The sequence below is a fragment of the Hermetia illucens genome, chromosome 1, assembly GCF_905115235.1.
Source record: "Hermetia illucens chromosome 1, iHerIll2.2.curated.20191125, whole genome shotgun sequence".
NCBI classification, from domain to species: Eukaryota; Metazoa; Arthropoda; class Insecta; order Diptera; family Stratiomyidae; genus Hermetia; species Hermetia illucens.
Window position 1 is genome coordinate 38713362 of NC_051849.1, and position 25332 is coordinate 38738693.

General features: G+C 41.9%; 1 protein-coding gene across 4 annotated transcripts; it reads left to right on the top strand.

Moving 5' to 3' along the window:
* Positions 1-5944: 5944 nt before the first annotated feature.
* Positions 5945-25332, top strand: LOC119660852 (cyclic nucleotide-gated cation channel alpha-3). Of its 4 annotated transcripts, XM_038069752.1 has the most exons (12): positions 5945-6277; positions 6336-6590; positions 13769-13993; positions 14054-14366; positions 14434-15272; positions 15582-15733; positions 15793-15934; positions 16004-16141; positions 23519-23707; positions 24297-24414; positions 24473-24633; positions 24698-25332. In XM_038069752.1, exons 3-12 carry the CDS (start codon positions 13780-13782, stop codon positions 24976-24978), a joined length of 2547 nt encoding a protein of 848 aa, XP_037925680.1. In that variant the 5' UTR covers positions 5945-6277; positions 6336-6590; positions 13769-13779; the 3' UTR covers positions 24979-25332. The 4 variants fall into 4 exon arrangements, with proteins under 4 accessions (XP_037925680.1, XP_037925677.1, XP_037925694.1 ...); XM_038069749.1 differs by having other exon boundaries at positions 5945-6590; XM_038069766.1 differs by having other exon boundaries at positions 5945-6590; positions 23540-23707.

Below are 25332 nucleotides of genomic sequence, written 5' to 3' on the forward strand. Positions count from 1 at the left end.
AGTATACCAACTTCTTCCGTTTAGTTTTGGGAAAAAACTGCCTTGGGGCCAAGAGTGGAGTCTATCTCAGAACATATGTACTATATATAATGGTAATGATTTGGTATTACGGACAGATTTTATCCAAAGATTGATACTTTACTAATATTTTTTTCAGATGCAAGGTACAAATAACAAATAAGCCCCTGAATTTTAGGTCCACTGCAAGTTGCTGAAGTGCAGCCAGGTCTTTGCGAGAAGTGAATGTTGTTCAACATTGAACTAAGACATTTCGTCATTGTTTGTTTTATTGAGAAGCGCCGGTTGGTCGTCAACGTACGTTTGCATCTACGTAGTTTTCCTATCAGCTTTGTAACACTCTTAGTTTTTCTGCGATCAATTCGATGCGTTTTTTTTAATGCATCGGTTAAAGTTTGCTTCAGTAGCTCAATGCGTCTCCAGTCGTTCCGTCTTAAACTAATTAGATGATTAATTCCATCAATTGCAAATGTTTTTTTATTGCTTCATTGTTTATTCATTTGATTCGTTTATTACGCATTGATGTTCGATTCTTTTGTTGTGATACTTTTTTCGCACTTTGATCTCAGTCCTTACCTTGCCTTGTTTCTTTATTTGGAAGAATAATTGAAAACTATAAATCTTTTACCGGTGGCTTTTTCGTGGTATTTATATAGATGAGTGAATGAGCCAAGAGATTTATTGCCTTCCTCTATCAAGCACCAGACTTCACTGAATAAGAATACCCATGTGGTATACTTGCGCCCTTATAATGTCCACAATAATAATATCATCAAGGGATGTGGCACTGCCTCATAAAGGAATTATTGTGCCCCTTCACTGGTTATATTGTATATCGTTTAAACCTATAATCCACAATTTTATTATGTCCCCTACTTCCAAATGTTTCAAACTGGTATTTGGTATTAAGTATTCTCCCAAGTGCCGGAACCTACTTTGCACAAGTGCCGGAATTTGTCCCAGAGCATGTGTCATCTGTCACTATAGAATCTACAGACGATGTCCATAGATATCCTTAGTTTCCCCAGATGATATTCCTGGCCAGCTCATCCGTTGCTTCATTGTCTTCTAACCTCTAATGTGGCCTGGAACCCAGAGTATCCAGACCGCATTGAGCGAGCCGAGCGTGTACAGTCTGTTAAGGCATTCCTATACCAGTTTAGAATTTATCTGGTAGGTCTTAAGTGCCTTAATAGCCGTTTAGCTGTCGGTTAAAATAGCAATGTTCCGTCTCATATAGTTCCTTTGGATGTTGAAGGAGGCATATCCTCGGTATGTTTACCCATTGATTCAAAGGGCGTTTTCCTTGAACCAATGATCCTGGCACCTGCTCGCTCTGCCGTAAAGGATCTGTTAGTGTGCCAGGAAATCAGTTCTTCTAGTTTGCCCGATTATCAAAAGGTAACATAGGGACTAAGGGTTTCGTCCAGGGCAGAGGCAACTCATCACACGCTGCCTCACCTCTGCCTTGGGAGCAGCGTGACCGTAAGTGGCAACAGGTGGAAAACGTTCCTTTATATATTCGCAAAAACACGTCAAGGGTGCGAATTATATCCAATTATTGTTAAGGATAGTGAGGGATCCTAAGTCAACATCCACTTGATGTTGGACCGGACCAAATGGAGAGCAACTTACTCTCATGTTTTTTGGGCACCCAAGCATTTAAAAATAGGGCCTAACGATTTCGTCCAGGGCAGAGCCAACTCATCAGACGCTGCCTCACCTCTGCCCTGGGAGCAGCGTGAGAGTAAGTTGCTCTCTATTTGGTCGGGTCCAACATCAAGTGGATGTTGACTTGGGATTACTCAGTATCCTAAACAAGTATTTCAAACTTCTTATTGAAGTGAACCCTCGTTGTTATCATGTTATCCTTTGGTATGAGTAATTCAGGATAACGGCCGCCTAGAAAGAATATTAATTTTCCTTCGATTTAGGAAGCTCCCCGTCTCACTGGTATGCCCGGACATTCTGAAGATCGCCTTTCTCGCCTGTAGTTGTATGTGAAGATGGAGAGAAGTCAATTCCAGAAGGACCTCTAGGGATGTCGTTAGGCCAGTTCTCATTGCCCCACTGATACACACGCAAGCCAGTCTTTGAAGTTTGTGTAGCTCTTTGGCTGTTGTGGTGAGGTCAGTTCTTTCTGCCCAGATTACCGCCCCATAGGTAATCATTGACCTATTATTGCAGTGTATATCCAGTGCAACATGTTCAGGATGCATCCCCATTTTATCTCTGCTATGGACTTGCAAATCTTCAGAGCACTTGTGACTTTCCGACATATGTTTCTTCCAGAGTAGTTTTTGGTCTAGTGTGATTCCAAAATATTTGACGTCTGTTACTCGTTTCACTTCAAATTTGCTTACTCCCGAACATTCTGGGCATCCAAAAGCCAGGGTGTTTCCGGACGCGGTTTAGGATGTTCCGTATCTATGTGTGCGATGTGCTATCGAACATTCCTTCGATGTCCAAAAACGGGCACAGCGCTGTTTCCTTCGTTTCTATGGCATCTCGTGCTACATTCGTCAGCTGATACAGAGCAGTTTCGTTTGACCGTCGTACTCGATTAGCGTCCTGACATGGATATAGGGGATGTAGAGGCGCATTAGAACGTTTGTTCTAATATAGTTATCTATGACCTTCTACACCGTTTTAAGTACGAACCATGTCAGATAAATTGGTCTGAAAGATTTACGGTGAAAAGTATCCTTTTTACCCGCTTTGAAATAAAGACCACTCTTACTCGTCTTCGTGCCTTTGGTATATACTCTCAGGGGTAGTGATGTGAAATGCCATTTCCGTGGTTCCCACTGCCCATCTTACCCTAGCTTTTAACCATACCTCTATCGCTAGTTTCCATTTCACCTTTTTCCTTCTTCTATCCGTCGTTGAGTTGTCGAGGAGGATGCTATTGTCTTCCGCCATGGAGTAAGACCCCGGAAAATGAGTTCTGAGAAGTAGATGTATCCTGTTCTCCTCATTCTCGGTGAATGTTCCATTTTCTTTCTTTAGACAGATAGAATATATTGCCTTGTCTTTCTTTATAACATAATATAGCTCGATTGCTTCTGTGGTTTGCCCTATTCCTTCACATAATTCCTTGAAACTCTTTCGTTTAGTTTCCCTGATCGCGCTGCTATACGCAGTCTGTGTTCTTTTATACCTCTGCTAGCCCCTGGTTTGTTCTACCCAGTTCGAAACTCCTTTCTCATTCTGGCTTGGTTCCGGTTCCACCAAGGCATGATGCTCGATGACTTGACTGTCTTAGCCGGACAGTTGGCCTCATAGGCGTCAATGACGGTTTTGTTGAGGCTATTGTAATGAACTATCGTGGATTAGGGTGGTCAAACAACCATCCTAAGTGGCCAAAGGCCTAGAGGGAAGAGCTATCCAAAACTTAAAAGAAATTGGCTAAGTGATCGTGAAGGTTTGCCCGCAAATACTGAAGCAATCAAAGCATCAAAACGCTTGGTTGGCACGTTTTTGCGCGCCACTGTGCTAGCCGGCGCGGGAATGTGAGGGGAGGGGGGTCCTTTGGGTGCTTCGATCCCTCACGTGTCATTTTTACAAAATCAACGAGTCTATACCGATGTGAGTCTATACCAGAACGCGAGCTAAACCTGGAAAATAAAAAACGGCTCAACTGCGCGCGTGGGGCCCTGAGTCTCCGGACTCGAGTACCGCAATCGAGGGGGAAAATCCACGACGGATCCCAGCTTCAATCATTATTTCTTCTGCCTCAGATTTCCAATGAGGTGCGGCTCCTGAGGTTCCCTCTCTTCCTTGACATCCTCAAAGCTCTGTATCTTGATATTCATGTTTATATCTACAGATAAGAGTAGAAATTAGTTAAGGTAAAAATTTATAATATCCCTGAACCTCTCGGTTGTGCCAATCGAAGTACTCGACAGAAATTGGAAGGATGGACGAGTCAAATACTGGTTCAATATTGGCGCAGATTCACGGAGTCGCTTAAATATTAAATATATACAACTATAATCGGCCAAAGATAGAGTCCAACCAACACTCTTTCGTCAACAGAATTCCTTCGGAATCGTACAAGAATTTACAAAAATCAAAAAGAAATGGATACGAAAACTAAGATAGCGTCTCCTCTACGCCGAACGCAAAACTCTTCCCAATATGAGTAATTTCCCAAGCACCCGGACTTGATGTCACACAATTTCAAACGGTAGCCACCATCCCCAAAATTCCGATAAAACTGGTCGAAACAATTAGCTACGGAAAAATCCCCTGAGGTACAATCTTTTTAGATAAATTCTCATTGATTGAAGAAGGAAAATCGCGGAAAACCAACAACCAACAACCGTTCGATGTGACTCCGTTGCGAGAAACTCTCGTTCTCCTTTCAATTGTGACGCCCTAGCAATTAAAGAGCTCAACTTCAGAAAGGATGCTGAACTAACTGCTCCTTAGAGATCCGAAATATATATTTGCTTTACAGAAATTTAGCGGTTCCGATCCGTTCCACTAATCTCACCAATCTCTCACCTCTTCGTGAAGTTATTTAAAAGAAATACGAGTTGTTTACAAAATAGAAACAAACAAGTCGGGAAACCGGAAGCTTCAGGTATGAAAGGTTTTGTTTGCTTCTTCTGTGAGTATATTTGAGTGTAGAACTATCCCATTTGTACGTAGCCCGTTAAGAATATGCATTTAGCATGTCGGATTTAGTACTTCGGGATGTAAATTTACACGGCAAAGACAATTTTGACCCACTGTAACTTTGTTACTAATAGTATGATTTTGATCAAACTTGGAGATAATATGCTTCATATTATGTTTTATACTACTACCAACTTTTATAACTCTGAGATAAACTTAAGGGGGTTTTACTTATTATAATTTTCCCAAAAATATGGTAATATACTATTATTAACTTAATTTGAACAGATATCGATATGGAGAGTATTTTGAGGCCTGGGCACCATATAGAGGCAGCTTCATGATTTTTTTCAGATTTTTCGGTTGAGTAGTTTCTGAGAATGGTTCCGTTAAAGAAATCATCACTTTCCACTCCTCCCACTCCCTGCCTTTTTAACAAATCTCAAAACTAAGACTAGCTTCTAGTTCTATACTATATTTGGTGAAAAAAATGTTTACACCCCCCTTTTACATGTATGGGGACTGTTCTCAGGTTCGCGAAAGCCTGCGAACGCCGAAGGCGGAATGCCATTGAATAGGTGATTTATGGGGATAGTACAATAGGCTTAACGATGGCCTGAGCTGCGGCTCCCCCCAATTATTAATGAAAATACATAATCGTGATTTGAACTAGAACCCGCGTACTCTATTTGCTGTAAGTTGGTAAATATTTTGAACTTCCTCTTCAGTCTTCTACCAACATATTCCACTTTAAAAACATTTGTAAAACAAAAAATCTATTTCTGGAAACAGTCACATAGGAAATCCCCTTAAGTGGCCTGGCAACTACTAAGTAAATGGGTAGTTTGTAGCGTTGAACACGAAAAGATTGTTTTTTAATTAGGGACAACTCTACTGTATTAATTTGCAGATATCGATATTTCGGGAGGTAGTTGCTTCCTTCCTCAGTGCTTGCAGTCTGATCAGATTGTAAGCATTCAGGATTGAAATCTGTCACTAATCAAAAAAACAATCTTTTCGTTTCACTGATACTAAGTAAATTTCAATTGGTGAAAGCTACCAACAGAATTGGTATTCAAGGGAAAGTAAGTTATGGGAGTAACCATTGGATAATACCCTGATGATAATACTATATGTATGGCAAATATAAAATGAAGCTACCGACAAAATGGTTTTATCTTTAAGCTTTTAATGCTTTAAGAGTTCTAAGTCTCCTTTACTTTCATAGTAAATCTAAATCAACTAAATTCGTTACAATATCCATTTACTTTCTAAGTTTTGTCAGTGTAATGACTGAAAAGGACATAATATGTCAACATAACATGAAAATAGATACATTTATCCCTACTTTCAACCCTCCAAATAAATCATTATTTGATCAGTACGAACTGGTCATTCGTTACCTCTCAATGAGTTCACTCAAAGGAAGCTGCATCTTTGCCTTCATCAAGTTTTCATCATCATCCAGTGTATCCTGGCACTGGGCATGCTCCTGGCTCCATCAGCATCCCCCTTTACTAACAGAGGGCACTAAAGGAAATGTGAGGAAATAGCGGGAGCACGAAGGAGAGTAACGACCGACAACAGATTTCGGACATTTGACATCCGCTTGCGTACAAGTCCTCCGTAGAAATCAGTAAGAGGCTGTCACACACAATAAATCAGGATTTCTTTTTATGTTGTTAATTTTTTAGCATTAATATCAGTGAAAAAGTGCGGAACCCCATTGCATCGCTGCATCCTCCCCTATGTACCGAGATCCCAGCGGATGTAAATATTACCACAGAAATGGACGCTTAAGGATTAATTAAGACTTTTACGATACTCGTGTGTGTTCGAAACGTGCTTTTTACTCGTATGTGTCTTACCGAGTGCAATCAATGCAAAAAAAGTATATCACTCGCCTAGTGTGTAATAAATCCTACAAAACTGCCGGACTTACGAGAAAAGTGAGTGGCTGCGACTATCTGTAAGGTGTTTCCCCCAGTGCCATGTATCTGAAACCTAGTTGGACCCGCAGTTGTGCACGACTTGAAATGGTTTTTGCATGGAGAAGGATACATAGAATGTAATATGATGTAGCCCTAAGTTGAAAATGGACACCTTGGCACCGTTTCGATTCAGTTCCTTGCTTGCTTCCTAGTTTCACTTTGAAGTCCTGAAAATTTTGATTTTGCTTGTTTAGGGCTATTTGTTGGTTTTGCGCGATGGCGAGGGTTCGCATGTCCTGGCAGCGCGCCCGACTATCGGATCCCTGCGACACTGACCTGCATAGACAGCCGCCGACTCTGGCGGGTTCGATCCCGCGCTGTAGGTCAACGACTCGAGTAACCCGCACTAAGGCACTCGGCCAATGAGCATCCTTGGCTGATTACGCCAATTGTGAGGACATTTTTCCGGGCAATCACTTCGATAAAATGATGAACCTGTTGAGAGTATCGATTCCCTTCGTTATGTATTCAATTTCCTTGAGAAAAGTGATCCCAGAAGTCAAAAGCGTCGGGTGGCTCTCATAAGTGGCATCAGTTCAATGTAAGGGTTGAAATTTCTTAAGGGGTCGTTTCCATTCTGCTAAGATACTGACGTCCGAAGTTATGGGCTGCAATGCGACTTTGGCCCATAAAAAAGCTTATGCCCAACAAATCATGGATTACCATTTCGCGAGAGCATGTGTTGCCATGTCAAATGTTAAAAAGGACACCATTCTTATAGAGAGATTTTTTTCTGTGTGTGAGTTTAGAGTTTTTTTAAATGCATGCCAATTCCAAGTCTACATCTCGTGGGAATGAAGGATCGCTTCATTTAGTTTGCATGGATTCCTGGACCGTTCCGATTTGATGTTCGTATGGCCGCAATTCGATTTAATATCAACACGTTGCCTGTTAATGTCTGTGAGCAGAAGTGGGACGCTAAGAGGAGCAGCCAACCCGAAGGCTCCATGGATTGCTGATGCAAATGAATGTCTTGTGATATGTGCTGTTTGGGAAAGAGGATGCATATTTCCGTGACGGAAGAGTCCCAGTTTTTCCTGGTGCTTAGATTAGCATTCTGAATATTTTATTATTTGAGGAGATTTATTCAGTCTTTGCAGACATAAATTGAAAGGATGCATTGAGAGGAAAAGGAGGCTTTGGAAGGATGCCTTTAGAAGTATACTCTTTGAGTAGCAAAGTGAAGTTTTTTTTTTGCGCAAATTTTAGATTATTATGCTTTGTTTCCGACTTCTAGGCGGGATATAGTGCGTCGACTTCAGGATATGTCAGTTTGGACGACAGTGTTAGGTTCCACTTGAATTGCTGTTCGAACAGATATTTCGATTAAAAATTGTAAGCAAGAACTGGTGAAGGGGATCTGCAATTTTTTTTTATTCACTGGTTTGATAGAATGTAGACTCAATAATCATCCCTTAAAGTTTCAAGTCGAAATTCGCCATAATATTTTTTTTATTTTTTTTTTTGAAGGCTAGTCAGGATATTTGATACAAATCACTACTAACAAGAAGACACAATACAGCTCATTTTTCTTATGAATTGTATTTGTGACACGATACTTTTTGCGGTTGTTCGGACATTTATCGTTCGATTCCTTTGATTTCTTTTAATATTTTACGCAAAATCTTATTAAAATCAGTTGACTGTCTGTCTGTCGGTCATAAGCGCGTTTTTCCAGAATAGCTAAATCGATGTGAATGAATTTTGGTGGATATATGGGAACTATGAAAAATAAGCTTACTAATTGTATATTACCAACTTTTAGAAATTGACTGAAAAACCCCCTTAAGTTCATCCTAGGAGCACCAGCATACAGAACAGTATCGGGCGTACGCATACCAAGTTTCATGGAAATCCCGCCATTAGCGTCAAACTTATAGCAGTCCAAATTTATCAATTTCGCGAGAATTTACTGCATCTTAAGCCATGCAAATAAGATGCTAACGTCATAATTAACGAGAATAATTGACATTCGAGTGAGCTATTAAAATTCTATTCATGAAGAATCTATATCTCTCTTCCATCTTGTGTAAAACAAAACCTTATTAGAATCGATTCGTTGTTTGTCTTTTTTTTGTAAGGAGGTAGAAATCTTCAAAAGACTCTGGCCTGGATACGGCAGAGTGTTTTATTTTTACCCACTAAAACCACTCGCGACTCCCCCCCCCCCCCCCGTTCTATGGAACTACCATAAGGATTACATCACGGGGCGGAGTTAGTTCACTTTAGCTTTTTTTTTACTATCTTCTATGGGTGTCGTTCGTGACCGCACCTTCCTCATCTATTCCGCAGTTTGCCCTGGATTGATGCGATCATTAAGTTCGTTGCATCCCAACCCTCTTGCGATGTTAGGTTTCTTCACACCACATTTTCCGGTATTAGTGCTTCACCTAAAGTTTCCTCAAGTTTTTTCCCTCGTCCCTGAATCTCGGACATTGTGTTAATATGTACTTTGGGTCCTCGGGGACTCCTTCGCAAGCTGGACAATTAGACGAATTGCCCAATTTGAACCTGTAAAGGTACTGGCGATATCCCCAATGCCTCGTCTGAAACTCGGTGAGTTTATAATTAATCTCCCCATGTTGCCTCCCCAGGCACTCCTTCATGGTAGGGATCAGATTGTGTGTCCACCGGCCCTTTCTCTTCCTTTCGGCGTTCTTCGTCTGCGACAAAGGAGAGATTGACTTCAGTATATAAATCATTCCGGAGATGATGAATGCAGCCTCATCTAAGGCAGTTCTGAAGGCAGAACATACCCTTAGGGCAGTCCTTCTATAGACCGCACTTAATTTATGAACATTACATGATATGCGGAATGCCTTTCCCCAAATAGGGTTGGCGTAAAACAAAATGGAGCTCACCACCAGGACAGTAAGCAGTCTATAAGTGTACGGTGGCCTTTCCACGTTCGACATTATCTTTGCCCGGGCCATATTCGTAGTGGATCTCTTGTCGCAAGCATATTGCATGTGTTGCTCAAAATTTAATTTCGTATCTATCATCACTCCCAAGTTTTTGATGGTCGGCTTTGAAGTGGTACTATCATTGCCGATACTAATTCTGGCGTAATTTTGCTGCTGGGGCTTTGTGATGAGGACCGCTTCTATCTTTTCCTCCGCAAGTGCCAGTCTAGCGTTCTTTAACCAGGCCTTAATAGCACTGATTACTTCCCAAGTGTATAACTCAGCATCCTCTAGATGAAATAATAAAAAACTTGTTTTTTCTTATTCGCTAGTATTGATATTTTTATTTCTGCAAATACTGATATTTCGGGAATCACTTCCCTTCATTAGGGCGAACAAGTCAATACTAGGGAATAAGAAAAAAAAAGTTTTTTATTATTTAAAATAATTAATCGCTGGTAACACCGCATAATTAGACTCAGATCCTCTAGATGTTTTACGACTACAACCAATGCTTTGTCATCGGCGGAACGCATCACCATGACCTCCTTCGGAACCGGAAGGTTAAGAACATTATTGTACATGATGTTTCACAGTAGTGGGCATAATTCGGAACCCTATGAGACATCCGCTCAGACAACGTATTCCTTGGGTCCATTATCGGTGTCACACCAGAGAATCCGTCCTCGCAGGTAGTTATGGACAATAGTTGCGAGATAGATGGGAATACCAATTGTTATCAAGCACTTTCGTATAAGGTTAGAAACCGAATTAAATGCATCCCTCACATCCAGGGTCACCATCACGTAATATTTGCTGGTACTGCCAAGCTAGTAACCATTTTAATGGCATCAATGGTTGATCTGGCTTTACGAAACCCATACTGCCGATTTGAAAGCCCTCCTTGATTCTCGACGATCGGGAGTAATTTGTTGTAAATCATGGTTTGGTGCACGTTGTGCTTGTCCTTGATAAATTCGGACAGTTCAACTATTTTTGCCCCGAAGAATGAATTGGTGAAGAGTAATTCCTCCGGATCATCCTTCTATATCTCCTTCTGTGTACTTCTTTCACAGTTTTTGGGATTGACGGGGATCTCAGAGTTGACGGGCTCCTCCTGAATGGGTCCTTTTCCTGGTTCTGAAGCACCTTCTGCTGTCGCTCCTCTTGAACAAACGCGGTGGGCGTTGTTAGTCCAGCGATCTGCTTTTAACTCATTTCCTTGGTGTTCCCGGTATGGTGGTACTACGCCTGAACACTGCTTTCTCCGAATTCGAAACGCTTGTAGTATCAGATGCTACGGAGACCAACTTGTCCACCACCGGGGCACTGCGGCCGAGGGATATCGATGACCGTGGGCCCGCTTGCTCACTCCTAACTGCCGCCCGTATTGGGGTTACGAGCCCTTACACCGTAAGTTTACTCCTACTATCGTCTTCCATGGTGGTTTTATGTTCTGGGTGTCCATTCCATAGTCATTTTGGTCCACGGAACAGTGATGAGTAATCAAGTACAGTCAGAATAGAAACTGCATGAACACATAGATGTGCCATTATCCGCTACCTGGGGTCGCACCTGCTAGGAGATTTGTGTGTACGAGATCTCCTCACAGGTCTGTCTGCTTTTGACTGGAAGAGTAAGTCAAGCGGTTGAAAATCTGCTTGTCGATGCCGGTACGTTATATTTTCCCCAGTAGAAGACTAAATTGCTGGTGGAGTAGTGAATTGTCTGATCTTCGGTTGGCTTGTCATCGGGCTAGACGAACGACTCAGAGAGCAATGGGTAGGATTAACCAAGAGGTGAAGCAGCGAGCTTATACGGAAGCTCGAAGAAACCTGTAGTTGGCTATACAGCGAAGCAAGAGGGACTTCAAGCAACTCTGCGCATAGGCGGATATAGACCCATTGGGAAGCGCTTACAGGGTTATGATTGCGAGATTTAGAGGTCAGGCAGCTCTGTCAATTGTTCTGGTCTCCTACTGAAAATCTTTCCAGGTTTGTTTCCTCTGGGTAGCACAAGCTGTTACAGTATACCTAACAGAGCCCTTAAGCTGACGGTTAAGTCGAGGCCAGACATATTCGTAGCGTTGTTTAAAGCATGCTTGGCTCATGGAGTCCTTCTCGAGACATGGAAAAAGGTTGGTATTGTTGCCTAAACTTGGTAAGTCCCCTGGTAAACCATTTTCCTACAACCCCATATTTGTCTTGGACACTATGGGGAAAATGTTGGAGCGAACAATCTACAACAGATTGCTCCCGGTTGTAGAGAGTGTAGGAGACTTATCAGGCCGACAATTCGGCTTCCGTATGGCCAGATCAACGGTCGACGCCATCAAACTGGGCATTGGCTTAGCTGAAAGTGCGATGCATGGAAGGAGTGTCACTAGCAAGTATTGTGGTGTGATTACCATCGACCTGCAAAATGCATCCAACTCGGCCAGTTGGAACCTTATAAGGAGATAATTGGCGGCGATTGGTGTACCCAGTTACTTAACTGCGCTAGTGGACAGCTATTTAACAGATAGAATGCTCTGGTACGACACAGACAATGGAACCAAAGAATACATTGCCTCCGCGGCTATCCCACAGACTCTGTGCTGCACCGCTATTGTGGAACATTGTGTATAATAGTGTCCTCAACCTACCAGTTGCTAGTGGGCCATTATAGTGAGTTACGCCGATGACATAGCGGTGAATGTTCTTGCAAAAGATCTGACGGAAGCGGAATTATATTCATGCGAAGCAATCAATGCTGTAAAGAAGTGGCTGAAAGGAGCAGGTCTTGCACTGAAGAAGGATAAAACAGAAGCAGTGCTTATCACGAGCGGCGTAAGGAAACACCTCCCCGTATCAGAATGAAAAAGCATATCACCACTTCATAACAAGCAACAAAGTACTTAACCTTGGAGTGATGATAGATGCGAGGCTGAATTTCAATCAGCACTTGCAACATGTTTGTACCAAGGCGTCCAATGTTAGTATGGCCCTTGCAAGTATGATGCCAAATGTTGGCGGCCTACGATGCACTCGTAGACTGCATACAGCTAGAGTTGTCAGCTATACACTGGTCTACGCAGCACCCATTTGGTTAACTGCATTGCATACCGCATGCCATGCTTAAAAGATGAGCGCGGGTTATAGAAAGACCGCTTTAAGATTGTGCTCTGGTTATAGAACCATCTCGGACGAAGGCGCCTATGCAGTAGCCTGAATGATGTCGATCGACATTTTTGCCGATGAGATAGCACCCATTTATAATGGACTCGATTCTTTTTCTGATCGGTACTTGAAAAACGTCGAAAGGGAGGAATCCTTAAGCAGGTGGCAACAATGGTGGGAACGGGCGGAGAAGGGTTGATGGATCCATAGATTGACTCACATGGTGAGGTAAACTATAATCTCACGCAGTTTCTCACGGGACATTATGGTTACCGTAAATACCTCTATATGTTTAAGCCGGACTGCTCACCCAACTGTCGCAGCTGCGAAGGTATTCTGGAGGACCTGGAGCATGTTTTCTTCCTTTGTCCTAGATTCGCAGAGGAAATGAAGAGTCTAGAGGAGACATTGGGAGGGGCAGTAGCATTTGGTAGGATGGTGGAAACTGTGAACGCCCACATATGCTGTGAGTTGTATCGTTATATGTGGAACTTAAGGGGGGTCCCCATATATGTAAAAGAGGGGGGGGGCTACATTTTTTTGCCGATTGTAGTCATGTTGGGTATCAAATGAAAGGTCTCGATGAGTACTTTTGCGAAACGGGGGAAAGAGGGAGTCATTAAGGGGTCACTTAAATTAAGGGGCCATTCTTGGAAACTTCTCACCAAACAAATCTGAACAAAAATTATGATGATGTCTCTTTATGACGTCATCACAAAATGATAAGAATGATACCAAGTGCACGTCAGTTTTCCCAATATCCCCAAAATCTTAGGATATTTTCGTGTCTTTGAGTTTAAAAGTAGTCAATTGTAGGAGGTTTGTAAGGAATCCTCCACCTTAGTTTATTATAATAGTTTGAAAATGCATTTATTGATCTTTAGGTCCATCAATTTTAAACTATACACTTTGCACAGTTTTGTTCGGGACAATGCAATTTTCGGACAGCCATCAGCTCGCCTAGTAGCATATGTTAGATTTGCCGCTACCATTTTGCTTGAACTAACCCAGTTAGAACGTATTATCAATGTTTAATTGACACAATTTAATTAATACCCAACATTGAAAATTGCAGATAGCATTGTAATGTCAACAGCCAAAAGGCTTGTTTTATCCCTACGTGGTCGAAAGGAATCTCAAAGTACAACAGGGACCTCATCTACACGTTTAGTTTCCGCAAATAGTTTCTCCCCAGGTCATGAACTAGGTGATATAGCCGTTGTTTGCGGTAGTGGAGACTCGTCACATATTCTTTATAATGGGCCGTTTGCCAATTCAAATGGTACACGACATATGGCTGGTAACTACCCCCTAACTAAACAACGAGTAAGATTTAATAATAGCTTCTCTTCCTGCATAGATGTAGGCTGCAAATTCAATATGTCAAGATCGCATCTTGGTCAGAGTGCATCACATCAAGGTTTTTTCACATCTCATGATAGTTTAAATGCACTATGTGCAACGGACGCCGCACATCCTTGCGTATCGACGGCTGCTTCCGAAATGGATCTAACACGAAAAAATCGCAGAAAGGAAACAGAAGGATTAAAGGCGGGCGTGAAACCGCTACTAGGTTCTTGGAACCGATCACGTGATTCACAGGGCAATATCGCTGGACCGGCTGGGTCTACAAACCACTTTACTACGGGTAGTGATTGCAACGGAACGGAGAGGTAAGCTTCAGTTTACATGGCAAGGATTCGGTTCCTGACGGAGAGTAATTATTGTATTTTTATATAGCAGGCTCGAGGCCGGTACATCTTGTTCCACGTCAACTCATCAACGCGGCATGCACGTCACCACAACCTCGTCAAAATTTACATTTATTTTCGACCCTGCAGGTCGCCTTTGTTACTACTGGTCAATGATTGTGAGCCTTGCATTCCTCTACAATTTCTGGGTGATCATCTATCGTTTTGCGTTCCAAGAGATCAACGGGCAGTCGATTATCGTTTGGTTCTGCTTGGATTACTTTTCGGATTTCCTGTATTTAGTAGATATCCTTTTTCATTTTCGTACTGGTTACTTGGAGGACGGCGTGCTGCAAACGGATGCCACGAAACTTCGACAGCACTACATGAATTCAACCACGTTTTATATAGACTGCCTTTGCTTACTGCCATTGGATTTTTTGTATCTATCAATTGGATTCAATTCCATTTTGCGATCCTTTCGCCTCGTCAAAATATATAGATTTTGGGCCTTCATGGATCGCACCGAACGCCATACAAATTATCCAAACCTGTTTCGGTCGACATCACTGATACATTATCTGTTGGTGATTTTCCACTGGAATGGCTGCCTTTATCATATAATACATAAAAATAATGGTTTTGGCTCACGAAATTGGGTGTATCACGATTCTGAGTCGGCCGATGTGGTGAAGCAGTATCTGCAGAGCTACTATTGGTGTACCCTCGCGCTAACTACGATTGGTGATCTGCCAAAGCCAAGGTCTAAAGGCGAATATGTCTTTGTGATACTACAATTACTCTTTGGGCTAATGTTGTTCGCAACTGTATTAGGACATGTGGCGAATATTGTGACATCTGTAAGTTCGGCTAGGAAGGAGTTTCAAGGTGAGTAGATGCTGAAAGTGCAGCAAAACTAAGTAACATTTATTTAATTTTGTCGAGATCGAGATGAAAAGATCTCTATTGCAGAAAAATTCAATTTAAGGTACTGTAGACTAAGGCCTAAGCAGGTCCTTTCTAAAGGAAAGGCAAATTGCAAAGGAGTGCGGGGATGTGGCCGACTTCAGTGAAGGACATTTCTGGTTTCTTGATTTTGAATTCCTAAACTGGAATGAGAATAGTGAAGCCAGGCTTAGAAACAAAGCAATGTCATAGCTTCTTGCCTTCTAATAAGGACCCCATTTTATGTTTCAGCCAAACTCGATGATGTCAAAACTTACATGCGCATGCGGCGCGTACCAAATCATCTTCAAGTCAAGGTTATAAAATGGTTCGATTATCTCTGGCTAACACAAAAATGTTCGGATGAAGAACGAGCTGTATCTTGTCTTCCCGACAAATTAAAGGTAAAGTGGGCAGATATCTCTCGAAGCATCCTTGCCATACTAAAGAATCTTTCTTTCAGGCTGAAATCGCTATAAATGTTCACTTAGATACACTTAAGCGTGTTGAAATTTTTCAAAATACCGAAGCCGGGTTTCTTTGCGAATTAGTACTTAGATTAAGGCCCGTCTTATTTTCTCCGGGCGATTACATATGCCGAAAAGGTAATGGAAGACTCAAGGAGATATTTTGACGAAATCAGCGATCTTATTGTCTTTTGTCTTTTTCTTTAGGCGAAGTTGGAAAGGAAATGTACATAGTGAATCGAGGTCGGCTACAAGTGGTTGCCGATAATGGTAAAACTGTTATGGCTTCGTTGAAAGCTGGATCATATTTTGGAGAAATTAGTATACTCAATATGGGAACAGAAGGTGAGTTTACGTAGGTTTACATTTTGAATGACATGTCAAAAAATTTGGCCCCATCTTTTAGTGATCTGTACAAAAAAACAATAACTTGTTGAGTCTATTCTAGATGGAAGTATTTCCCTGCCTATAGGATTTACCTGTGGTTTCCCTTGAAATTCCAATCAGGATTGCTATAAATTCGAAAGCTGTGGTGTTTAGCCGCCGGGCTTCGATCATCACAAAACTATATTTATTACCATACTCAAGGTTAGGTTAGGTTAAGAAAATTAGCGCTTGCACTGTTCCCTGGAATATTTATCTATCGTCCTTCCTGGGTCGCTTGCTGGATTTTGCCAATCTAAGAGCATTTCCAAAGAGAAGAGTGCCCAGATTTCTTGTTGAAGAAGGCCTTGTCGACGAATTTTCATCTAAGGTCTAAAGGGACGTCTTCATTATCAGGAATGTTTTCTTTAGTTGCTCAAATTGAAGCTTTGACTTCACCAGTTTTATGCAGATATTCATCTGCTGCCTATAAAATTACGTATATCGTAATCCGACGGCGTGATGGTCGAGGGGGTAGAGCGCCTGCTTCTCAATCTCGTTACTTTGTTGTCATGAATGATTGTGTTCGCCGTGTATTCGTCTCGCTTCTGTTTCACTTGAAATTGAGGAAAAGTAACAAAAATTATAGAGAGCCTGTGTGGATATCCTGTACTTCACAAGGGAGTGAATAGGAGACATACAATATAGTAATTCCGATATCCTTAGACTACTTCCGATATCCTTACTACTTACTACTTACTTAATGCAGAACATAGGTAGCACCGCAAAGCGACAGCAACGGAACCAGAATCTTGAAAAATTTCACGAGTCTATCCTGTTAGAATCTATGTCGTCATAAAACAAATATTTGTATCCCTTCAAATACATCCGGATTGTAGGAGTTATACGAAAGAGATTTACCGTTGGAATGTAGACTTCACTATGACGAAATTTGCAATGCTGAGTTCTTATGGAACTTGAGTCACCATGGAGAAATACCACTAACTCCAGCAACTGTTTTCGAATAACAAATATCTAAAGGAGTATTTAAGCCCATCTGGCAGATCGCCAAGCAGTACATTCTTTAATCGGTAGTCTGTGAGAAAGCCAACCAATATCTAGTTGTCAGTGCCGAGATACACGGGAATCAATTAGAATTCAACCGAAAATTCTGCCTCTTTGCACTGGACCTGGGGTAGCTCTTTAAAAGTGAACTCTTTTTTGAGTCGCCTTGTGGTCCGGAAATTAGCGGTCGGTTACCACGTAGAAGTGTCTTGATGGACCCACTGAGGAAGAGGACAACTGGTCCTCAAAAATCGGTAAATGAGGAATAAAAGCTCATTATTCGGCATTTAACAAATAAAATTTGCCTTCTTTTTCCATTATAAAATAAGCCGAAAAAACGACATACACAATTGAAGAAATAACATTTGACTCGCTCAAAACCCTGCACCTATTCTTCTCAAAAGTCCAAAACGATCTCTCTAATCGCTTTCCGTTTCAAAGACTAAAACCGATCTCCTCTGCTCTGTCTCGCTGATCAGTTGCCAACCTCCATCAGCCGGTCCCGGTTTCGCTAGCTCCTACTCTTGTTGAACCCGACCTCGAATTTCGAAATTCAACATAGGCAGGGCAAAAGCAACAACTAAAGCCACTTGCATTGGCACCACAAGCGGCATTTATCCCAACAAAGGCCAATCGCTTAGCCTATATCCAAGAGTAGATAATATGGGTAATAGATAATATGATCAAATTTATGAGAGTCAACGAACGATTTGTCCGGTCAATTTTCGCTTGCACCATTCGAAAATTATTAATAAATAAAATTTGAAATTGTTCAAATCGAATGGGATTCTTGAATTTAGGGGAAAGTGACCAATTGTTAGGTCTTTTTAAAAATAAGTAAAACGAATTGAAATTTTAAATGTTAGATGTTGAATATGAATGAATGTCGGGTGGGGAATTCTGGAACTGTTAAAATAGGAGAAAAAGAGGGAATATCACATATTATTGAATGCATTCTCTTGTCAGATTGACCTTGGGAAAAGCGAATGAGACACCGTCCATGCCACAAAGCCGCGGACATAAATCTCGGAAGGACACGTATTATGTCTATCGAAACACTATTGAAGTTGGAGTAATCAGTTGAACTGTCTAATTTGATCTTTTCCAGGAGCATGCCCCTTGACAAATTAGATCTGATTATAATTAACCTGCCCATGTATCCACTCCTATATAATATGAGAGGTTAGTTGAGCAAACCTTTCTGGAGCGTAGTGATTTACGTTACCACTTATCTTTAGACAGCTTTTTTCGTCGTTTTTTGAGGATTTAAGCATCCTCCCAGAAAGGTTCCACATTTCATTTGTCAAGAGGTCGGCATCATTTCCGTAATAGCATAAACTACTGCATTATTCGAGCAAGCCCTAAGGATGCAATACATTGTTAACTCCTCCCTTCCTTCCGCATTGGTTCAAACAAAGTGGAACTGACCAACTCTAGATATTTGATAGTTGTCTTGAATTATATGGTTCTCAGCTTTAATATAAGCGGTAGTTTTTCTACTCCACTCCCATCAGTCTGTCTTTTTTTTCTTGGAAAAAAGTCTTCAAAAGATATGTGATACTTGGGATCTGTAGATCTACCGTAAAATATTACATTGTGGAACCGACTTAGCTCTAATTACCTCTTTTGTCACTTATCGATTGCTCTCTGAATTGCGTCTTTCTCAACTTCCCTGCTTGTCCAAACTAGATTTGGAGGATCTATTGTTCTACCCAATGTCTGCTTTAGATTAGATTAGATTAGGTTCAAATCTGTGGGAATGAAAGAAGACGTGCTTCGAGTCTTCAGGTACACCATGATAGGAACAGTTCGGTCAGTTGTTAAGCCTAAACTCGCGAGATTACATCGGGTCAGAGTACGTGGAGACAAGTGTTACTGGAGGCTTGGAACCTTTGAGTAACAATGGTGATCAGTTACTACGGGCTGTTACCACAGCAGCGTAGCTCACAGAGAGCGCAGAACAATCTCAACTTGATATTGGTGCTGAGTTATCTGGTGTTTCAGATTTTCGACAAAACAAAGTCGAGTAAAATCTAGTCTGGAGCCGCTTCCGGTAGAAACAAGACTACAAAGTTAGATAAATTGATTAACGTCTTCAATGTTCTCGCGCCCTTCGGATGACGTAGAATGGAAAACGTCATTGATAATAAGAAGAAAGAATCAGCGATAGAATACAACCTTGTTGGACTTCACTTCGGACTTCAAATTCCTCTGAGATTTTACGTTGATGCCAGGAGCATGCCTCCTACGTAGTAGTTTCGCAACAATATATGCAGAGCAGTTCAAATGCACTCCCTGTTGACGTTGTCGATAAAGAGCAGTTTACGCATAGACCTTAGTTCCGTATACTATTCCAAAATGATCCAAAGTGTGTTGATGTGGTCAGTAAGAGAGGAGAGCAGAAACCAACTGCTTTGTGTTGGTAAGCTTTTCGAGGTGTTTTTCGGTTTTGCTTCTGATAGCAGCATTAACCAATGCTACTGACATTCCAACGTTCAAACGTATCATCCTCACTCGATGCAGCAGCCTTCGGTTTGTTACGCACGTCAATCCGACGAGGCGCTCTAAATGGCTTCCATCCAACCAGCGAAATAGGTTTCCTACCCCAGTCAGTGATGATCTCCCTCAGAGCCGATGTCAGCGCCTCTTTTGTTTCGCACATCTAGGAGACAGCTCCTAAATCTTTTGCTGGTCGCGATGTGGTCAAGACTAGTGAATTGAAATTCAGCTGACCAAGCCATAGACTCTATGCTCCAACAGTAAGCCGCCGATGATGAGGCGGTAAAAACTGCCATTTTAGTAAATCCCTCCTGGATTACATTGATCTCCACATCGCTTATTTAAAGGCTCCTTATTCTGATACCGGATCCCAGGACACCCTAGCAGCGTTAATTCGACACTCGATTTGCGCTAACTTCTGTCAGGTTTCCCGAAGAACATTATCACAGTGCCGTCAGAGTGTCAGAAGTCCTCCCAGGGTCTCAGGGGAAAGCGGGAAAATTGGATATTTATCTGTAGTGCACCCTGGTTTTACAAAAATACTACGTGTGGCTACTGCTTTATAATCACCGACCCGGGAACGCAATTCGGCTCTTCTCTTTTCTCGGAGTTAGGTAAACTCCTCGGCTTCAAACACCGTTGGACAATCATGCACCACCCGCAGTCCAAAGGGATGCCCGAAGAATGGTACATTACGCTGAAGGCCGATGTGATGGCCCAAGACGACCCTTTTTGATTGCAAGTCCTGCCACCCATCCTACTTGGCTTCTAGACAGCCGCGAAGAGTTTACTGCAAGCCCCGTGGAGCTGGTATATGAGGAGATCCTGAGATTCAACAACGACCCTGTACTCGACAGTAGGTTGAACCTTATCATCCTTGGGTTGTCGCATCTGCTCAAAGGCGCAGTAAGGAAACCCAAGCACTGAAAAAGGCAACAAGTAGTCGCCGAAACATCCATATTTGCTAAAAATAAACATTTAGTAGTGGAGTGGGGTAGTGGAGACGTTTTTTTTTAATTTGTTGTTTTTTATATATTCCCTAAATGTGTATTTAGAGGTGGCTTTAAGGCTCTGAAGAACTGCGTCGTCCTTCTGGGACGCATGGGCAATTGAAAATCGAAGGTGGTGGAGATCTTGACTTCTGCAACGCATGACAAAGTGTAGGCAACTATGGTATCCTTTCCAGGGCCGTGTTGAATGTCGGCAGGGTATTGGCTGATAAAGCTCAGGCTGTGAAGCTGGCCAGGGGACCCATTGTCAGGCTTTCGTTTCAAAACAAAGATGAATGGCTTATAGTCAGCTAACACTGTCAACGGCCAGCATTCAAGGGAGTACCGTTAGTATCTTATTGCGAGATAGGCGGCTGGTGACTCACGATCGTAGGCTCTCTAGTTCCGTTTGACTTTTTGCCGAACTGCTTCTTATCGCTCAGCAGTCGGCTTAGTGACCAGTCATCAAGCGTTAGCTCTGCCAGTTAGTGATTTAGCTTGGCCGTTTCACTCACCGATGGGCGTTTAATCAACTGCTCTCTATCCCTTCTGTAAGAGCCGTCGTCCAACACGTGGCGGACAAGCTCAATTATTTCCTCATCCATCCCGACGAGCGCCTCGTTAAACCTCGTTGTGTTCATCGTGATGCTGGCTAAAGCAAATTATACCCCCAGTTGCCCAACCATGCTCCCGAGTTCCTTCACCAAAACAGTAACACCCGTATTGTCATGGCAATTATTATGTGCCCTGCCCCGGTTTTGCCGATGGATATTTTATTTTACGGTGCCGAAGTGACGCAACTTGTAGCGGCAAACAACACGCAAGTGGAACTGGGACTGGATAGTAGTGTGGCGTTTATTATTTATTTCAAAACCAACGTTCAACTTTTGAAAAGAACTCATTCCAGAAGATACTTTTCAGTCCTTTACCTCCTTCCGTGTTCCCCAATGTAAATTTGTAAATTCTTTGCAGCATGACAAGAGAGAATTCGCTATTGCGCTGGTCAGGAAAACGGAAGATACCGCAGATAGCTATGATTTCAGAAATGTATACCACATCACGAAAGAGCTTACATGTGGTCGCAAATCTTTCGATGGTCCTGCGAAGGACGTCAACGGTCGACTTCTTATCCACGATGATAAAAACCTGAAAAGATGGAAAGAACGCTTCACAATGGCTTTTAACCGTATCACATCCGGGAGATTCCTCCTCTTCTGGATGAAATGTCTAGTGACTGTAACATGCGAATACGGGTTGTTCCTCCAAGGAGAAGAGAAATCATTTCGGCTGTCAATGCACTCAAACCAAGTAAAGCCGCTGGGGTTGATGGTCTCCCCGCAGAGTTTAATATAGTTGAACCAGCAGTTACTGCAGAAATCCGAGACTTTTCCTAGAGAGTGGAAGAAGAGGATGACCGTCAAGATCCCAAAGAAAGGGACCCATTTTGAGTGTGACAACTGGAGGGGTATCAATGTGGATCCTGCTGTTGCAAAGATAATAGCTAAAATAATGCTGGAATGTATCAAAGAACATCTCAAGAGCTTGATCGACAGAGAGCAGGCAGGTTTCCGCTCCGGATCCTCTTGCATTGACGACATCAACACACTCCAGATCATTTTCGAACAGTGCGCGAAGTTTAGATTTTCGCTGCACCTGCTCTTCATCGATTTTAAGAAAGCTTTCGAAAGAGTCAACAGGGAATGTATCCGGAGTGTTCTACGTAGGTGGGGCAGAGAAACTAATAGCTATTATCAGAGTGGCATATGATGATGATGATCTCGGAGGATTCTGAAGTCCTAAGTGGAGTCCGCCAGGGTTGCATCCTGTCACCGATATTATTAAGATAAGATAAGAGTGAAAGAGAAGTTGAGAAGAGTTTGAATAAAGATAAACGCCAACAAACCAAGGTTTCGGTCTAACGAGTCATCGCACTCTTCCTATCTGCAATGATGAGCAGAACATCGAAGGGGTTGATCGATTTGTATGGTATATCTAGGAAGCGTGATTTCTGCCAACAGTTGCACCAAACTAGATGCTATCCGATGTATTAGCAGTGTTAGATTCGCTTTTGGAAATGCAGTTATCTCAACATTAAGATCAAGTTAAGACTGTTCTGTATTGCTATATGAGAGTAGCACATTGAAAGTGAACTACACTGTTATTTAAAAGCTTTAAGCGTTCATAAAAACCTGACTATATTCTATCATCGGAATACGCTGGCCTGACACTATCTCAAAATAAGAATTTGGTTGGCGCACAGGTTTGGTACTCGTATGCAATGTGATAGGAGCACGGAAATGGCAGTGGATAGGTCATACATTAAGGAGGAGCGGCACATTGCGGGCTACGCCATGTGGCGGAATGCACTCTCCTAAGAAGGTCGACGAGGTGGTGGTCCCAAGAGCATTTGCCGCAGAACAGTAGAGGAGGAGTGCATGTGCCTCGGGAATTTGAGGGGTGTGCTGAAGGACGTTTCAGATAACCGAGAATCATGGCGCGTAGATGTAGTTGAGACGCTATACCTCACCAAGGAGTGAATAATGTGATTATGGCTTGTAACTATCAGCTCGATTTCGATATTAAAAATAGTGGGTCTGTAATTCGGCGTAGGATCGCGTGTTTCTTCTACGAGAGTAGTGTTAGTGCCAATATTACTTATTCTATTGTCTAATTCTAAGTTGGGCACAAAAAAGGCAATGAAGCGTTTACTAATAAAAGTAAAAGATATGTTTACTCCACTATGGGTTCAAGCAATAGATTTAGGGCTGAATAGACACATATCAGATTTCATTAAAAAGGTTTCAAGAAATTTATTTTCCATTCACAGGAAATCGCAGGACTGCCAGTGTTCGATCCGTAGGATACAGCGATCTATTCGTACTTAGCAAAAAGGACATGTGGGATGTATTGAAAGAGTACCCAGCGGCAAGAGTGAGATTGGAATCAATTGCGGTTAAGCGCTTAGAAAAGTATAAGAAGGCACCGTTCGAAAAAGGTAAATGGACTCAATTTCTAGTCTAGCGTTAACATTCACCTAAAGTCTCTTCTCTTCTAAATGTTTGTGTATTCAAAATAGTTTCGGACAACTGCCAAATTCTGTAAGAAAACAAAAGAAAGAATGGTTGAAATTAGTATAAGCCAAAGGAGAATAATGCCTAATGATTATGTTTTATTTTTATCGAGAAGATATTCAATATAATTAAGTTTGAAAATGCCCATCTGCGTCTCATTTGTGTGTGCTTTTTGGAGTATTTTTGGTTTGGATTGGTTTTTGCATTTGTGGACTGGCCGTCTTGTGATCGCTGACAAGGCAAATCAGGATGCCTTGGCTCCAAAAGTTGGTTCGTTGCGTTATTGGATTGTTTTAGGGATTTCACCAAGTAGACCGAAACGGATTGAAGTACATTCCAAAAACCTTGTTGTCTGTTCGTTGTATGGCTATTTCGAAAATTCTTTGAAATCTGTTTTTGAGGATAGAGGACAGTTTTGCTACTAAGAGCGCATTCAATATTTTAATCATGTTCAAATCATAATTGTTGCACATAAGTTTCTACTTAAAAAAAGAAGCAATTTTTTGAATTTAGTTGCAATGGGTCGGTGCCAGTCTACCCCGGGCTTGGTTGAGAGCGGAGGACGTACGACACTGGAGGACATGTGGTTACCTCCCGTATCACCAGCTGTTTGTAACCAGTCCTCGCAAAGGTAATAGTTCTAGGATTAGTTAAAGAAATGGTTAACAGTTTGTTTTTTTCTATTTTAGCCAAGCTGCTAGCCCAAAGTCGCAACACACGACAATAGAACACCCCAGGGCTGTAGACTCTACACGCTCAATAAGCCCCAGCACCCATAGCTCAGACGATCGCCCCAGGAGTCGAACTGCTTCCTTTCACTCTAGACACCACTCGCAAACCGTTCGAAGCGGTAATCAACCCCAATTATCCCCAGAAAGCTACTTCAAATTCTAATGAAATTTCCACTTTTAAAGGTGAATCAATTTTACACTTCGGCTCCGGAGATGGCGGTGCAACTCCCCTTCTTGGCTCCCATGAAGCTCTCGAGGATGAAATAAAGCGCCTACGTGCCCGCCTTCATACGGTGGAGGCTGAAAATCAAGCTTTAAATACAAAATTATCACAGCAACAATGGAATTTGGAGAACCGATTAGCGGAAATAGAAATGCAAATTCGTGGACCATCGTCTGCATCCAGTATGGATCCTGAAAATGAGACTGAAGAGCTCGAACGCAACCGCGAAAGTATTATATAACACGGAAGCGAGCTGCCCCTATCGATGGGGATTCGGTATGTCACATGCGTATCGTGACAGTTGAATGATCCCATCGTTTGTCAGATTTCTCCTTTCAAAGAAGGGAGGAATGTGCTGACACCAAAATCACTGGGCAGCCATTTTGTCTTTAATTTGACGATAAAAATAATATTTAATGTTAATTAAATGAATTTAGGTAATAATAATAACTATTCATTACTATCAAAACCCATTTTAGAAAAAGAAAAAAATCTTAAAACGACTTCCACAATTTAAGATGCCAACCCAGTAATTTCGTAAATTTAGAGTACATTTTACAAAAACCAAAAATATATGTACATAAGAACGATAAAA

What these genes read in the sequence shown, in the direction of transcription:
- LOC119660852 (XM_038069749.1), top strand. Translation starts at nt 13,780, where the DNA reads ATGTCAACAGCCAAAAGGCTTGTTTTATCCCTACGTGGTCGAAAGGAA. An exon ending in GGCTAGGAAGGAGTTTCAAG is followed by an intron (nt 15,273 to 15,581) that starts GTGAGTAGATGC and finishes TTTATGTTTCAG; the next exon opens with CCAAACTCGATGATGTCAAA. An exon ending in GAAGGCACCGTTCGAAAAAG is followed by an intron (nt 23,708 to 24,296) that starts GTAAATGGACTC and finishes TTTTGAATTTAG; the next exon opens with TTGCAATGGGTCGGTGCCAG.